General features: G+C 36.7%; 1 protein-coding gene and 1 pseudogene across 1 annotated transcript; both read left to right on the top strand.

Moving 5' to 3' along the window:
* Positions 1-12,313: 12,313 nt before the first annotated feature.
* On the top strand, positions 12,314-13,273 carry LOC134497327 (olfactory receptor 14A16-like). The gene has a single exon (XM_063302994.1). It carries the CDS (start codon positions 12,314-12,316, stop codon positions 13,271-13,273), a length of 960 nt encoding a protein of 319 aa, XP_063159064.1.
* A 4,315-nt stretch (positions 13,274-17,588) lies between these two features.
* LOC134496624 (olfactory receptor 14A16-like) lies at positions 17,589-18,522 on the top strand (annotated as a pseudogene).
* The last annotated feature ends 451 nt before the right edge of the window (positions 18,523-18,973 follow it).

Here is an 18,973-nt window from a genome sequence, read left to right as displayed (position 1 = left end):
TAATTTATACATTCCCTGTTTGAAGCCTGAATATGGGTGCAAGCGGTGGCTTATACAAAGAAAGTAAAGGAAACCAGTTATAGGACAAATAAAACTTTACTTATCTACAACCATAATTATAGCATAGAGTATTTCTCACTTGTTCAGTTGTATAATCTTAACCTGATCCCCTGAAGCTCTTTAATAATGATGAGTGGTTTCTCTGTGATCCTATATTATGTATGAATGTGGAAAAGATGCAATAATCAGAACTGGACAGGAACTGATAACCTTGGTTATCAGCATTCAGTAATGAGAACATGATATATTAAATCATAAAAGAAGCATTCATTTTAGTTAAGATTATGGCAAACAGATGATGCTGATGATTTTTACTGCATCATACTATTTTGTGATGTGTGTTTGTAATCTAAGGCCATGTTTCCTTACGAGTGTGATGCATGAATGATAATTCTGCTATCCTAACAACATCATGGATTATACCTTTAAGGACATGTTGTCTGAGACTGTTTTCACACATCACGGAATGGGTTGCATGACACATTCATGTCTCTTGAGAAAAAATTTAAAAGAAAAATATAGAGAAGTTGTAGGAATATGAACATCTGAACATTAGTATCTAATCAGCTGTTTTTTTCTCATAGTTCTTTGAACTTGGTTCTAGTGACATCCATGGCTGGTGAGTCAAAACATGGGTCTTGCTATAACAAAATCTGCACAGGTTTTCCAGAAAAAGCAGGAAGACCAATTAAGTGAAAAACCCTCATGGTTTTTTGGGTTTATATTCCACCTTTTTTCCTCTAAGAGCTCAGAGGTGAACATAGCACTCTGTCCTCTAATGTCTCCCAAAACGGTAAGTGTATCAGTTCAGTTCAATTTTATTATGGTCACTGGCCAGTACAAGATACTTTTCTGTAAAGATATACACATTAGCCTTAAAACATGAACCATCTGATTTAAAATAATTTTAAATTTGAATTTACAGGTTCCAATTAAATGTTAAAATATGTATAGACCATAATGTAAATGAGCCCTTTAATCAAATTTAAAAGCAATCTTATTAATTTACATTATCATGACTAATATTCTACAAATATAAGTATCTATAAAATATGATATATAAAATATTAAAAAGAGTAATAAAAGAGTCAAATATCATACATAAAGTGTGATATATAGACCACTTGAAGTTATTACAAGGGGTACATTACTACTTTTTTCCAATCATAATCTGATGAGAGAGGTGACTTATGCAATAAGAAAAGAAGGGGGATGATTGCCAGTGAAAAAGACATGATTGAAGAAATGAAGAGTGAAAAAATATATTATTCGGAAGAAGAAAATAAAGGAAAAAAATCTCAGCAAAACAGGTAGAGATTTTTTCTCATCATTATACTGATTTGTTTGATTGCCCAGCATGCAAACCATTTTAAAAGATTATTAAGATTGTGTATGCTGTCATCATCTTCCTCTCATTTATATCCCTTTGAACAGAGAATTATCTATATTTGAATTCTACCTCTAGCCATGCTTCTCTTTGGATGCCCATATCTCCAAATATACCATTTATTATTTGGGAGCTAATGGAATATTTTGTGAGAGAAATTGTGAGAGATTTATATACATATTCTCCACTGATGTCAATAGGAACCACTCCAACTCCATGAATCTATCATTCTCTTTATTTTATAAGACTCCCCCACTGGGGGAGAAGGGCAGTGATATAAATTTAAATGATAAATAAATAAGTAAAGGTGTTCCTTTCCATGAAGTAACTCTGTATGTTGTACCAAACAATCACAAGCTGAAAAGTGTGCAAATAAAGAACTTAAAAAAAATAGATAAACAATTCTTTTACATTTAATAAAAAATAATAAAGCCGAATATACGATCTCAGTAAATCGATAGCAGAATAATTAACAACTAGAATCCATAACATCAATGGTGTAATAGAATCTTGTTGGTGAGTATTCTTTCAACTTTGCTCATAATTAAATATTGTATAGTGTGTGGGATCTCTTTCCATTCTGAAAGGAGACAATAAGAAAAACAAATGAACTGAAATAACATAGAAAAGAATATCATGAAAAATATAAAAATATGAGAATTACCCTTCTAAACTTATGTATGTCTGTATGTCTGTAGGTAGGTAGGTAGATACACATCTGGATGCAAATGGTAGTCTGTGTGTGTCTGTGTGTGTGTGTATATGCATAATGATACATTTTCACACTCTTCTTGAATGAACTTTAAGCTTTGTTCAATTTTCTTTCTTTGTTATTTAAACAGTTTTCTTGGTTATTTTGTCTCAAGGGAAGGGAGAGGGGGAGGAGGGGAGAGAGGAAAATCCCTGAGATCCATTGCGAAGAACACTCTCCTTACTTGAATGTACTTTACTGCAAATATATTAGGAAATTCCAGGGCAACATATTCTTACTGTTTAATGAAGTAATATTTGGAAGAAGAAAAAAAAGGACGAAAAATCTCAGCAAAACAGATAGGTAGAGGAGTTGTTCTTTTTCCCCCTCATCTGGTCTCGTTATACTCATTTGTTTGATTGCCTAACATACAATCCATTTTTAAAGTTTGTTAAGATTGTGCATGCTGCCATCATCTCACCCTCTTTTATGTCCCATTAAACAGAGAATTATCGATGTTTGACCTGAAATAAAATAGAAAATAATATCAAAGAAAACTATATAAAGATGAAAATTACCATTCTAAACCTACGTATGTATGTATGTGTGTAGCTAGGTACGTAGGTAGATACATATGTGAATGCAAATGCTAGCATATACTGAATATGTCTGCATAACCATACATTTTCACTCTCTTTTTGGATTTGGTTATTTAGATTCAAGGAAAGGAAGGGAAGGAAAAGGAAGGCAGAGGGAGATGAGGAGGAGAGAGGAATATCACTGAGATCCATTGAGAAGAACAATCTACTTACTGGAATGTTTTCAACTGGTAATATATTTCGACATTCCAGGGCAACATACAGTGTTCTTACTCCGTCCAAAATTACATGCACAGAGTGTCCAGCAAAGGCTCCCAGTTAGTTTACAGGCATTGGATAGGAGGACATGCTATTTGGCCGGTGGGTTTCATACCAAATCTACTCATACACGAGCAGATTTGGTGTAATATATAGGCTCAGCAGAGAGAACGGAATACTGCACAGAAATCTGCTGATATTATTTAAATATTCTGCAGACCGCAGAGTATAAAGTTCTTTTCATTCTGCCCTGAGAGCAATGTCCGGTTTATCACTAAAATTATGAAAACATAAATCTTACTTTCTCTCTTCATATATTTTATTTCCAGGTGGAATTTCTTCTGCAAGTTTGTGCCCCTTCCAAGCAATGTGCTTCTTCTAGAACACTCATGAAGACATATAGGATATATACAACCCCCTCCTCTCTTTCTTCTCCTTCAGACAGTCGAAAGGTTTGTCTGCACTTATATATCAAGGGGTTACTATGGGACACCGGATATTATGAATATATGATGAATATATGTTTATGTTTGTCCGAACATGTTCTCAGAAGTTCAACAGAGACCAAAAACTATTCCTGGAGGACCCATTCAGAAATCAAATGCAAATGAATGATGAGAGCAGAGAGAGGCAAGTTTACTTTCTGGTTTATCTATCTGCTAAGAGCAATTGCCAAACAACTGGGTCTGTATTGGCTCACAGGATTAAAAAAAAGCAAAACTGAACACAAAGTTCTCTTCAGCCACCATATTTATAAGGCCCCAAAAGTGCTTAAATAAATAAATAAATAAATACATGGCACGAAGTAATACATTATTAAAAAGTTACTATGTTTTTTATAAATGTATTATCTCCTCAACTAAAGAGTATGTTGCTTGCTTATGTTTTTATGTTTTTTGCAGGGAGGCAGGAGGGTTGTGCTGTCAAGTCATTTTTGACTCCTGGCAACTGCCTGGATAAGTCCCTGCATTTTTACTTGGCAAGATTAGAACTCGTGGTCTCCCAGTTTCTACCCAGTTGCCTTAACCACTACATCAAAGTTTCTCTCCTGTTTTTAAGTTACCCAGTGACAAACACTCTCAAATACTGTATAACACTTGCCCTTAGACTTGTGCATTAAAAATATAATGCATTTCATTTGTTTTATACCATATTTAGAAAAGTGCTCAGAAGTAAACAGACACGCACCATAATGGACATCATAATTTCTCAATGATTGAACTATTGATTTGTGCTCTTACATTGTTTAGACTAAGAATTGGTATATGGGTAGAAAAAGTCATGACTGGTATGGATTGGGAAAAAATCTACTTTTCATTCTTTTATCCACCTTTCTAGATACTATCAAGAAGCACCAATTAAAATTCAGTCATGATGGCAATAGGACACATCCTTTATCTCCCAATATTATCTCAACCTGTGATTTCAAGGCATTCCATATCTGTGTTTTCAGCACCTTTTCCCTCAGAAGCTATGCTGATGCAAAATCAGATTGAATATCTTCCATCCCTTATGTAATTTCTGTTTAACTGGAATCTTTTTGTCAGTAAGGACAGCTGTGGAAATTAAAAAGTATGGTAACAACTCCGAATAATTTCTTAGTTCTTATCTGTTCAATGTGCAATGAAGATACAACGTGTGGATGTCAGGCCCAGCCCAAGAACAACATACAAGCAGGCCAGCCATAGTACAGTTCTTTATATGCTTACACCATAGAGACAGAATCTTGCCAGACTAACCCTGGGATACTCTAATGTAAAGGATATACCCTGGGTGATTCTAGGGAGTGGCTATTCTGACTCTCTTTCTCTTCACAGGGTCCAACTCCAGACTGTGTTGTCTATTGTCTGGCGCCCTCCCGTCCTTGGAAAGTGCTCCCTGCTTCCTCAGAACCGTCTGCGTTACTGTAGTGCATCATATCACCTCCCCCCTTGTAGACACATTCCATCACAGCAGAATATATTTAATTCATCAGAAAACAAGTGAGTGACAGCCTGCTGTTGCACATTGCTCTGTAGAATCTTGTCACACATACACTCAAACAGATCCTCTCTTTTTTAGTGGACAGCAGAAGCCTGAGAGTACAATGGATAATCACAACTTCCCCATAGCCTGTATTTTCTTGTTAAGAAAGGAGATGGTGGTATGCAGAGCTGACAAAGAAGATGGAGACTGAAAACAAAAGAGAACAGAAGATTTGGAGAACAAGAATGGAAAGAGGAGAAATGAAGGTGTAACAGCCAGCAACCCAAGATGGATCTAGGCAGCATTGGTTCTTGAAAATTGGGAAATTGGAAAAACAGGAAAGAGGAATGTTGGCTGGTTATCCCAGAAAGGAATGGGCAGCTTTAAGCTGCTAAAGGAGGTTAGTTAGAAGAACCTGAAGTCACCTGAAGTGTTGCAGGGTGAATTCCAGAGAAGATTGCTAAAAGATTGCAAGTTTGAGAGTAACCCCAACCTCCCCCAAAAAAGCTTGAGGTACAATGAGACCTTTTGACTAATCACAAATGACTTCTCAGAAGCTGAAGAGAGAGACAAGTGAAATCAATTCTTCCAGTCAAAGCGACTCAAAGCCTGAAAACGAGGGTTCCAAGTAGAACCACCACTGCTGACTGTTTTCTCAGTAGGACATAGGAATCTAATATAGGAGCACCAATACACATATTAGAATAGTAACTACAGAAAGGCCTGTACCAAAATGGCTGCTACTATATAACAGACTTTGTAATACTGTATCTGTGAGAGAAAATGCCAAGAAAAATGGATTACTACTGAAGACACATAAAGATAATGGAGAATGTCTGTCTGTCTGTCTGTCTATCAGTGACAGAACACACATTTCTTTTAATTCTGAAGATAAGAGCTTTGTTCCTCCCCACTGTTCCCCATAAAAATCATCGTAGGTTTCCTACTTCTTCTTAAATACTTTTTTAGTCTGAAATGCTAAATATTTTCAGCCAGGTATAAATGTCTGTATCTCAGAAAAAAACAGATTTGACACTGTTCTGTGGGTGATATCCATATTAAATCTCAGTATTTCTAAATTTATCATTAAATATCTGAAACATCGTGCACACTATGCCATTTTAGTTACATACCTTTTTACCTTTCTAGTAGTCTAGTTTTGTGAATATACTGGTTTAGCCAAGGATTTTTACTCATCCAGTGTATTATAGAAACATTTTCCATTAAAAAGTATCAGCATCCTGCCTCATGTCATATAATAATATGAAAAAAAAATGCTTTTAGAATTTTCCATATGACATGACTACTCATTCTTAAAATATACACATTATCCAAATAGACTAAGGTACAAATGAAATGAAATGAAATGAAATGAAATGAAATGAAATGAAATGAACAAAACAAAACAAAACAAAACAAAACAAAACAAAACAAAACAAAAAAGGTAATGATTTTAAATCCTTCAGGAGTAGGACATGGGAGCAGGACTTGTCCATCTAATCAAAGCCCTACACTTTGTCTATGTATGCTGCAAGCACTACCTTGACTTTTATGAGTCCCCTGTGAGTGTCCCTGGTTTGACTTTTGGTGACAACATGATACATACAGGTAGTTTCCTTCAAAAAATCTACAAAGTGTTGTGTGCCAGTTGTGCCCTTTCCTAAATTGGGAAGCTCTGCTCACAGTCACTCATGACCTAGTCACCTCCAGCTTTGACCACTGTAACACACTCTACATGGGGCTGTCCTCAAAGAGTATTTGGAACCTTCAGCTGGTGCAGAATGGAATGGCACAGGCAGTTATGTGTGCCCCTAGAAGAGCACATAGTATCTGCTTCACAAGCTGCATTGGCTGCCAGTCTGCCTCCGGGTCCAATTCAATGTCCTAGTTTTGACCTTAGAGCCCTTCATGTCATGGAAGAAGGTTATCAGAAGGACTGCCTCTCCTCAATTACATCAGCCCATCCCATTAGATCTGGCAGAGAAGGCATGTTGTGGGTACCATCTGACAGGGACTTGTATTTAGTGAGTGACAGGAGGCGGGTCTTCTCTGCTGTGGCACTGGCCTTTTGGAACATTCTTCCTGCCTGAAGTCAGGTTAGCTGCACCCTGCTATGCCTCTGGAAGTCCCCCAAGAACTGGTTATGTCACCAGGCCTGGGCGTCCAATGGAACTGCTTAATGGATTTGTAGCAACCAAGTACCAACTATTACTAGCAAGTGCTTAGCTTTTTTAAGATAACACATGATTGTTGGGGTGTTCCCTGGACTATTTTGTAGAATTTCTTGTCAAACATTCCCATTTTTTTTAAATTTAAGCTATTTTCCAAGTCCCTACTACAGCTGTTCATGTGCAAGTAGTTAGCCAAGAAAACCAAAACCAAAAACAATTATGCATTTGTCACAGACTTTAGAAATTAGTCTGAAAGCAGTCTCAATGTCCAGCATAGCACTTGCTGTATAGATTAAAGGCAGTATGAACAAGGCTCTAAGCACATTTTGCCACACATACATGGATTTAGGGCTGCGGAAATAAACTAGGCTCCTGAGAAATGGCCCCTTGAGGATAATTACACAGATTCCATAGATCAACCTGTTTTTATCTAGTACTCTCACATCAAAAGAAATTGTTTGAACAACATTTCAGCCCATCGTGAAACCTGCCAACTGGTACATTAGAAAAGGGTCAGAGGTTTGGCCTCCTATACCGAGCTTTGAAGCCTACAAAGCAGAATGGAAAATCAGTCAAGAGTTAGGGAATTCCTTCTGCATGGATTCCCTGATACTGAGGAGCTCTGGATAGTCCACCTCATTGTTTTTTTCATAATATATTTCGCAGCCCTCATGGAAAATCTCATCATTATCATGGTCATTGTTTCTAGCCATCAGCTCCATACACCCATGTATTTTTTCCTAGTCAATCTATCCTCACAATCTATCCGTGGATGTTAGTGCGGATGTCCATTATGGTATCCAACATTTTGTCATGAGTGCCGTTGAGCTGAAGTCATCAGCGCAATGGCACACATGACAATAGCAAGGAAACAGGAGAAGGGGCTCAAGATAAGTAGCCATCAACTCACAACGACTAACGGCCAATAAACAATAGCTAAACGGATCACGGAGCACACCCAAGCCATCAGCGCTAATACAACGGAGATCGCCCAGCTGACAGCAATCACCGGATGAATAGAAAACCCGATGATTGGCGATCCCGGAACGCCAGCGGGGCCTCGCAACCCCTCACCCACCGGCAGAGCAACGTATTGGACAAAGGGGGGTGACGTGACCGCGAGTGAGGGGGCGCTGACCGGCGTGGGGTATTTAAACCCCGCACCGGCGCGCTCCTGTCACTCTCAGCTTTTTTCCCGATGCTGTACCTGCGCTGTGAATAAACCAGAGCCTGTTCCACCGAACCAGTGTCTGAGCATTATTCAGAGGTAGGCAGCGCATGACACATTTCCTGTTCTACTCCTCCTACCTACCCAATCTTTTACTTAACAAGGAAAAGTAGCTTGTTTGTTCTTTCACAGTAGATACTTTGAATGTATATGAGCTAAAGCAACCAATGGGCATTTGGGTTTGGACAGGTTAATTGAATTGAGTTACTCTGCCTTGGGAAAATAAATCTGTGATACCAATAAATTTGATCCTCCTTGGATTCCAACTTCACTCAGTTCCATGGCACAGCCATATTCTTTATACTTATAAAGTTGGTTTTCATTGGATGACAGAGAAAAAGGCTCTGGGGATACAAAATGGCATACACAAACACACACACACACACACACTGTATATACTGTTTTGTATCCCCAGAGACTTGTTCTCTGCCATCCAGTCTTTTTCTGTCTGGAGACACAACAGCAGCAAAAAAGAAGGAACAGAGAAAACTTATATAAATGTCAGGCATAATGACATGATATTTCAGACTAGAACCGGAAAGACATGATAAGTTCAAAGAAAAGTGCTAAGAGATTAGGTAAGTCCTTTCTTTGTATACTTTACATTTAAAAACAACCAAACAACCAAACCATTTCTCACTTTCTTAGACAACTTTAATACATCAAACTTCAACATATTTAATTGTTGATCTCATCAACATTAAGAAATTAAAAAGCAACAAACAGTGGAACAGCTGGGTTTTTTTCATATTCTGTAACCAAAAGAGGCTCTTTTGTCATAATTAAAGTAGTCCTGAGAGATTCTATCTTAAGAGCAGATACAATCCATGGAAAATTCAAAATATGCTAATTAATTGCAATTCCTGGATATGGATGTGATTTTAAAAGTTATTGTTAAGGTCAGGCATCCAGGATTTCCTGCCACCTTTACTGCCCTTACCATCTAACAATATCAAAGGGAAAATGTCTTTGCTGGAAATCATTTTCATGTTCTTAAAATGATAACACGTTGAACATTTCCATCCAGTTCAACCATAAATCATTAAGCATTTGCTGAAGGGTTACAGTTAAAAGGCTAAGTGAAAAAGTGGGGTATGTATACAAAAGTGAAGAATGCAGTCTCATTAGACTCCTTACTTGTGCCTTTCTTTCCTCTCTCTCTCTTTTTCAGCATATTCTTACCTTACAGTAACCCTTAAGAACTCAAGAATATGGATTTATTCTGAGAAAAATGCCCAGATATTAAAATCTGTGGATTACTTCAAATCTGGACTACTAACATCATTTTGTTAAATTTCCTGTGAAAAAAGCATTGAGAAAACTAAATACAAGCAATTGTATTTCAGTTGCTTGAAATACAATTGCAATTCTTGTCTATCATTTTCTTTTCAATACATATCACATCCCTCTTTCTCCCCACAATAGATATATATTTTATACATACAGTAACTATCTCTAATAGACTTTTTCATCAGCACCTTTCTAAAATATATATTTCCTATACAATTTGGCCAGTTATTTTTCCTCTGCAAATTTCCCAAATGCATGCTTCCTTTGACATACATTCTTTTAGCCAATAAATATTTCAAAACGGATGCTAACAGAATTCATAAAATTCTATGTCCATATAAATACAAACATTCTTTTAAATCCCTCTTTTATACTGACCTTTCAGTCAAGAAATTAAATGCTATAATTGGAGGATCGTAGTATACAAAATATTGGATTGTATAGAGTAATAATTAGTTCCGATAGATAGTTAGTTAAATAGATAGATAGATAGATAGATAGATAGATAGATAGATAGATAGATAGATAGATAGATAGATGATAGTTAGATTAGGTCAGAAGATAAATGGAAAATTTGAACATTACTCTCTTAATAAATAGGTTACATTTCTGGTGTTACAACTCCTTTTTCAGGTATTTGTTTTTAGCTCCTAAACAGAATAAAGCAGCTACCCTGCTAAGATTGCATTTTTCAGAAATTAAGATCCAGGATGATATGATTTATGATATCACCTTAGTCTGCTTTTTACATAACCCTAAACCATTATGGTTTAATGGCTGTGGAGCACCATAATGGGACAGTGTGCGCTTGGCTTTGTGTGATATGTGGATCAATCCACTGTAATTCAGAAATGTAGGGATATGTTTGGACTAGACCAGTCTGGCTCCTTTAACAACTCATTTTGAAAATAAACCATCATTCACTGTAATTGACTAACCCAGCCAGTATGATCACTGGTGGCATTCGACTGGAAAACAAAGGTTTTTTTTTTTCCTCTTTGGAGGTTGTTAAAATAAGTGTAGAGTGCTCCTTCCCAGACTAGTTAGTTTCACAGTTCACAGTAATGCAGCAAGACAATTTTCAATAATTCTCTCTTTGATGATTTATGTCACATGCTTTATTTTTAGAAACCTTGACTTGTTTTATGCCTATATGACTTCATCTTGATGATGGGCTTAGGGTGATGAAGACAACTCAGTCAGTATTGTTAAGATGAAGAGGGATTCTGTGTAGTCTTGCATCCTTTCTGATACTTTCCATAGCCAAAAGAGAATTCTGCACTCCATATTATTGAAATAGCTTCAATAGTACATTTCTCACTTGAGATATCACTGATACGCCTGAGTGCATCATTCATAGACAGAGATTAGCTATCAGTATTTCCTTCCATTTAATTTTTGCCCAATAGAGAATTTAAAGAAGAAAGAATCTATTGAAGTTTTCTTCCTATTGAGAACTTGAATCTTTTTTTAGAAATTCTCTAGCCTCTTTCCCTGAAAACAATGTTGAAATTTTTGCCTGAATTGCCAGCATATGGGGGGAAAATGGAGCAGTGATTAAAGTGAATATTCATAACACCAGAATGATTATTTTATAATCAAATACAACTTAGATTTTATACTATTCAGCAGGTTATGATTCTTTTGGTCTACATTTCCTGATGGCATTATTTTATTCATCAATACTACATAAAAAACATCCAAAACCTTTCATAAGAAAAAAGCTTTTCTTTTTTCTTTTTTAACATGATGTTGTAACCATGACCAACACTTGCTATGTCCCCATCCTATCACATGTACCTTGAACATATTTTATTTCAAGTGGAATGAAGATATCAGTATATTTCTTTTATGAAGAAACTTTGTCCTGTTAGCTGGAAAAAATTGAAAGTGTGGTCATGTGTTGCTACAGTCCGAATTTTGTTACGTACGTACGTACGTACGTCTATAAGAGCTGTTGACTGTTATAATAAACTTGTCAAAGCATTTCAGTTTCTGAGCCAAGTATTGTAAAATATTTGTGTGCTGTGTGATGTGTCATTTTGGCTATTTATGTTTACTGGTGACCTTCTATAATAACTGTTTATATATTTCATATAAGTAAGGACTGAAATAATTGTCCAAGTTTCCTTCCAAACTATATGTCTGAAAATCCAGTTCCCCTAGAATGGAAAGGCTAACCAAAGTTGAGTGCTGACTTTCTTGTCTGACTTGGATTTGGGGATAAATATTTTGTATAAGCATAGACTATAATTTTAAGGTATATGTATGCTGTGAAAATGATTTGAAAGAAGCTTGGAAGAGGGAAAAAAAAGGATATGTCTGCTTTAAGAGAAACTTCCAGTTAATGCAGAAGCCTGAAAAAAGACATGGCTGCTTTAGAGTATACTCGGCAGTGCTTGTAGACCTGAAATGCCAGAGATCTTCCTACAAATCCCTCTTGAACAGGGCTGCAACTAGGCAGTGCGGGGTTGGCAAGCAGGCCATGTGCCCCAGGCACTGTGCTGGTGGGGCGCCAAAATGAGTTCTGTGGAGCACCAAAATGGGCGCAGAATGCATGTTTGCCCCAGGTGACAAAGACCCTAGTTGCGGCCCTGCTCTTGAAGCTTGGAAATGCTTAATTTTAACTTTTCTTTTCTTCCAGATGCTATACCTCTTAACAAAATGGATAATACATCATCTGCTTCTGATTTTCTGCTCCTTGAATTCTCAGCAGTCCGGGAATTACAGATTCTACACTTTCTTCTGTTCCTGATATTATATCTGGCAATTGTATTAGGGAATCTTATCATTATTTCTGCTGTTATTTTTGATGATCATCTCCACACTCCCATGTATTTCTTCCTGATGAACCTGGCCATTCAGGATCTTGGCTCCGTTTCAACTATTATCCCCAAATCCATGGGCAATTCTTTCACGAACACTAGAAACATTTCTTACTCTGGATGTGTGGCTCAGGTTTTCTGTTTTGTGTTCTTTGTTGGATCTGATTTCTTTCTCCTTACTGTCATGGCATATGATCGGTATGTTGCCATTTGCAATCCACTGCAATATGAAGTGCTGATGAATAGGCAAGCTTGTACACAAATGGTGCTTTGTGTTTGGCTAAGTGGAATTTTCTATGGAGCAATGCACACTACAAGTACCTTTGCAGTCCCTTTTTGTTCCAATGTTGTCAATCAGTTCTACTGTGAAATCCCACAGTTAATAAAGCTATGCTGCTCTGACTCCTACCTAGCCGAAATTGCTATTCTGGCAATCAGTGCTATGATACAGCTGGGTTGTTTCATCTTCATCATCATAACATATGTGCTGATCTTTACAGCAGTACTGAGAATCCCTTCTATTCATGGAAGGCAAAAAGCCTTTGCTACCTGCCTTCCACACCTCATTGTATTTTCTACATTTATATTTACTGGGTGGTTTGCCTACTTAAAACCACCTTCTAACACTCCATCTGGTTTGGATTTGGCATTGACTATGATATATACCTTCATCCCACCTCTGCTGAATCCAGTGATCTACAGCATGAGAAACAAAGAGATCAAGGTTGCCCTTGCAAAATTATTACTTTCAGCATGTTCTTCTATGGAAACCTATTTTAAGTTTATCATGTCAAAGTGAGTTTTGCAAAGGCTTAAACACTTTCATATATTTCAGAGAAATCAAAAAATATTTTAATCAGGATATCTCCAAAATTTAGGCAAAACTATGTCCATTGCTCCAGAAAGTAATTGACCCTAATATGAGGGTCTTTATCTGTCTTCATTTAAAAAAAAAAATGAAATGTCCTCCACAAAATTCAACCCTAACATGGAGACAGTGTATTCTCATGATCTCTCATTTATTATGAACATGCTTCAGAGGACTTTAGTTGGTGAGCAAGATTCTCATGGTAGAACTTGAAATAGGGCCAAGAGAGAAAAAGAGAGAAAATCTGATTCAGAACATTCAAATTACAAAATAAGTAATATTCTAGTGTGTGTGTTTGTTCCCTGAGTTCTGGAAATGCAGAGTTGAAAAGTTTGATCAATGTATATTTAGCTTGTGACTTCTGAACTCTGTTTAATATACTGTATATCCAGAAGATTCTACAATTTCAATTTGGAGGTATGAGATAAATAAAAACCATAATGCAATATAAAATAAATCAATAAATTGTATCATTGTACAATGAGCATCAGCTCAGATATTTCTTTTCCCTGAAGTAATTTGGAAAAACAGTATTTAACATTTTGATTCAACTTGAATCATCCGTTTGGATTGAAGTGTCAGTCTAAATTGTTTTCAGCTGGGCCACACAGTCCTCCATGAAATCCTAGGACACACAAAACCCCCTTATTCTGATATATCTGTGATGTAGCTCCATTAAATTCTACCATGCCTCTTAATTTTTTATTATTATTATTTATTTTCCATCCCACTTTTGTTTTTTTATAAATAACACAAGCTGGCGAACACACCTCATACTCCTTTCTCTTCCTATTTTCCCCTAAGCAGCAACCCCATGAGGTGAGTTGGGCTGAGAGAGAGTGACCAGCCCAAGGTCACCCAGCAGGCTTTCATGCCTAAGGCAGGACTAGAACTCACAGACTCCTGGTTTATAGCCCAGCAATTTAACCACTAAACCAATGGAATCTAAGATCCACATCTCACTTTATAGAGGGATGAGATAACCTCACCAGGACAATTTGTTTCCTTTCAAATGTTCTTATGGGTATAAAGAGGCATTCTAAGGCTCACAGGCTGCCCAGAGTTACCTTTTGTGAGATGAGTGGCCATATAAATTTGATAATAAAATAAAATTAAAAAAATAAAAATATAATGTAATTTTGCAGTAATTCTGGTCTGTGACAGTAATAAAATATTCAGTGAATTGATTGATAATTTTTCATTGCTGACAGTGGAATTATTACAGTACAGGGTTTTGTATAGGGACACCTAAAACACCATTTTTTTCCAGAAGCCTTTTTACCCTGGAACAATAATAAATAATAATAAATCTGAGTTACAGACATCCTTAAGGATAACAGATATTAGGGCTGTGCAGTGTTTGAATCTGCAGGGGAAAAGGTGCTTTGGAGAACCTGTTGAAAACTTCTTTAAAAGCTTAACTACTGTGAGTATCCATTGAAGGAGGATTTGATAATGAACTAAGATGACCAAAGATTTGTAGCAGCTTCCCTATGAAGAAAGGCTATGACATTTTGGGCTTTTTAGTCTAGAAAGGAAATGAAAGAGATGGGACATGTTTGAGGTGTACAGAATTAAGCATGGGGTGGAGAAAATGGGCAAGGAGAATTTACTCTTCCCAAAATACTAGAAGCAGAGATTAGCCAATGAAATTGAATCCTGGAAGAAACAGGACAAACAGGTTATGTTAAAAAAATAAGATACAGTTTAACCTTGGAATGTGTTGCCACGAGCTATGGTGGTGGCTACCCACTTGGCTGGCTTCAAAAGTGGATTGGGACAATTCACAGAAGTCATGGGGATTAATGGCTATTAGCCCTGATAGTGGAATGACCACCTATGAAGGTCATCTGCTAGGAGACTGATGGGCTTCCATAAACAGTTGGTTGGCCACTGGGAGAACAGACTACTGGATGAGATGGGCCAGGTGTCCAATCCACTGCTTATGTTCTTATGTAATCCGTTACCTATATTGCCTATAAGGTTACCTATATTGCCTATGTTGCTTATTTGTTTAGTCGCTTCCAACGCCAGAGCTTCCTTATATTGCCAATAAGGTTACCTATATTGCCTGTGGCCCCTTAAGAATAATGTGAATGTGGGACATGACATAGAGTAGTCATGGAGAACCACAGACTGTTGGAAGGAGTCATGCAGGATTAGATGGAAGTTGTGCAGATCTTTATGCTATTTTACATTAACCAGCAAAAGTGGTCCAATGTCATATTTAGGCACAGCCATTCTATGAGAGTAAATGTAGCCATAGTTTAGGGTTCCCTACAAGGTTTAAGCATAAATAGTCATCCTGTTTGGGATTAAAAAAAAAAACAAAAAAACTTCTGTGGTTCTTTTTTGTGTAGTGATTGCTTTGATAGTTCTTGTTCTAAATTTAAAAGGCTAAGTATATGGAGTTTCAGAATTAAAATAAAAAATAAAAAATGATCTTTCTTAGACACAGATTACATCCATATTTCTACAAGAAAACATGTAGAAGACTGTAATACAAAATTTCATTGTTGCAATAAAATCTCATTGGAAGAAGTTTCTTGTTCATAGATATTAATCATGGACTTTCCCATGTTCTTCTTAATTAAATATTAAATCTGAATATCAAGGCACATAAACAGTTTTAATAGAGTACTACAGAGTACAGAGTAGTATCAGCCACATGTAAATGTTGGTTCCTCAGAGAAAAAGCAACTTTTGCGATAAGCTATGAGTTACTACTGTGTTAACAAACCAGAGTACTATTGAACATAGCATTAAAAGTATGAAACGTAAAGTGCACTGAAATGCATACATATTAAATGATTTTTTATTGTGGAAGCATTCTGCTCTTAAAAATATACCAATTAACTACAAATTTAAATTATGTAATTATTTGAAAAGTATTTAATAATACGCCCATAGAAGTTAAGAGGGTAATATGAGAACCTATGAAGAAAGCAAATAAGAGCCACATATTTGGGATATGAAATGAATTGAAATGAATTGATAACAGATTTGGAAGATCACTGAAACAGAATCAGTAAATCAGACTAAAGGTTCTCAAATATAACCCAAGGAAGAAAAAGTTTCATAAGGTGTAACACAGCAGTGAGAACTCTGACAATCCATGTACAGCTAGTAATTTTGTTCCAAACTTTCCTATTCATTATCCTTTAATCACCAGCATAAGAAGGGATTACAACGGGAAAGAGAGCACTCCATTTTCCGTCATCCCATCCACACTGGAGGCTTTTGGATTGCTGTAGATATTCTGTGATCTCTTTATCGCTCTATCCCTCTCTCTCTCTATCTCTCTATCTCTCTCTATCTTATCTCTCTCTTTCTCTCCCTCTGTATCTGGCTAGCTTTCTCCCTGTCCCTGTCCCTGTCTCTATCTAGCTAGATAAAGCTCTATACTTTTTGTATGTGTGTTGCAAGCACTATCTTGACTTTTCTGAGTCCACTGTGGGTGTCCCTGGTTTGACTTCCCATGACAACATGTTACCCAAAGGTCATTTCCTTCAAAAAAATAGGAAACATGATTTTCTATTTCCACATTCCTCCTCCTCAACCTCCTCCTCCTCCTCCTCTGTCCTAGTCTACCTCTTTGGTAAAACCTGGTGATATTTCATCCAGGCATAAGTAGTTTCCAGTATAAACAGTACAGATAATAAAATAAACAACTAAATTTGAGTGCCTAATGGATTTGTACTTACCAAGAGCTAACGGTTACTAGGAAGGGATTAGCTTTTTTAAGATAAGCCAGCATGAGTGGGTGTTACATGAAATATTATATGGAATTTCTTCTCAAACATTCTGATTATTTTTATCCAAACTATTTGCTCAGTCCCTACTACAGCTGTTCATGTGCAAGTAGTTAGCCAAAAAAACCAAAACCAAAAACAATTATGCATTTGTCACAAAGACTTTAGAAATTATCTTGTGCTGGAATCAAAGGAGTCTGAAAGACCAGTATAGTACTTGCTGTATAGATTAAAGACTGTGAACAAAGCTCTAACCACACTTTCCCACACCTACATGGACTTCGGGCTGCTAAGTAAACTAAGCTCCTGAGAAATGGGCCCTTGAGAATAATTACACACATCCCATAGATAAACCTGTTTTTATATAGCACTCTCACATCAAAATAAATTGTTTGAACAGCATTCCACTCCATCATGAATACTGCCAACTGGTACATTAGAAAAGGGTCAGAGGTTTGGCCTCCTATGCCAAGCTCTGAAGTCTACAAAGCAGAATGGAAAATAAGACAAGACTGAGTGAATTCCTTCTGCATGGATTCCCTGATACTGAGGAGCTACGGATGGTCCACATCATTCTTTTTTTCCTAATATATTTCGTAGCCCTCATGAAAAATCTCATCATCATCACAGTCATGGTTTACAGCCATCAGCTCCATTCACCCATGTATTTTTTCCTAGTCAATCTATCCTTGCAAGATCTTGGCTCCATCTCTGTCACAGTTCCAAAGTCCATGCAGAATTCCTTAATGAGCACTAAATCCATTTCTTACTCTGGATGCCTCTGCCAAGTTTCTTTCCTTGTTTTCTTCATGCTGTCTCATTTCTTTCTCCTTGGTGTCATGGCATATGATTGTTATGTAGCCATTTGCAATCCATTGCGTTATGAGACTGTACTGAACAAAAAAGCCTGCATCCAAATGGCAACCAGTGCAGGATGGGTGGCTTGTTTTATTCAATACTCCACATGGTACTTTTATTGAGATTGGAGTTTTGTTCCAAAATCATCAATCAGTTCTTCTGTGAAATCCCTCAGTTACTCAAGATCTCTTGCTCTGAGTCATATCTTGCAGTAGTCTGGGTTCTCATATTTAGTTCTTGTTTAGCTTTTCTGTATTTTGCTCTAATTACTTTTTCTTATATTCAGATCTTCAGGGCTGTTTTTAGAATCCCATCCACCCAAAGGAAGCAAAAGGCCTTCCCTACCTGTTTACCCCATCTCATAGTTATTTGTCTGTTTGTGGTAAGTGGCAATTTTGTATACCTGAGACCCACATCCAGCTCCCCATCAACATCAGATATCTTGATTTTCATGTTTTACTGTCTGGTGCCACCAGTCATGAATCCACTGATCTCCACATGAGGAACAAGGAACTCAAAATGGCATTCTGGAAGCTGATCCTTAATATTTCTTCTAACCCCTTACATTAATTTTCTCAGTTATTTGTACTTTAATAAATGTTTTAAACCATTTGGCCATTTTGCAGTATATTTCATCTTCAGTGCGTGAGTCGAACCATCTTTTCCTAAGCATATTAATTGATAAATAAAAATGCTATTGATTCAGTGGGTTAGGCTTAGGCTTTCTCCTAGTGCAACTGATGAAACTACAATTCTTTTCTGTACCTTTATTTATATATTTATTCATTTATTTAAGTCATTTGTATACGCGCTCATCTTAAAACAGGTCTGAGCAGCTTACAATCAATAGCCTTAACCTAGTTAAAGACTATCATTGTCACAGACAGAGATCTATTCTTAAATCTTTGTTATACAACATAAAGAAATACAAGTGAATGCTAAGTGTGCTGTTAAATTTCATACACCTTTTCCTTTCAAAGAGAAAATAATCCATTCATTATTTTTCATATTACTTATATTC

Source organism: Candoia aspera, chromosome 4 (assembly GCF_035149785.1).
Source record: "Candoia aspera isolate rCanAsp1 chromosome 4, rCanAsp1.hap2, whole genome shotgun sequence".
Lineage (NCBI taxonomy): Eukaryota > Metazoa > Chordata > Lepidosauria > Squamata > Boidae > Candoia > Candoia aspera.
This window is presented reverse-complemented; position numbering and strand designations above follow the sequence as displayed.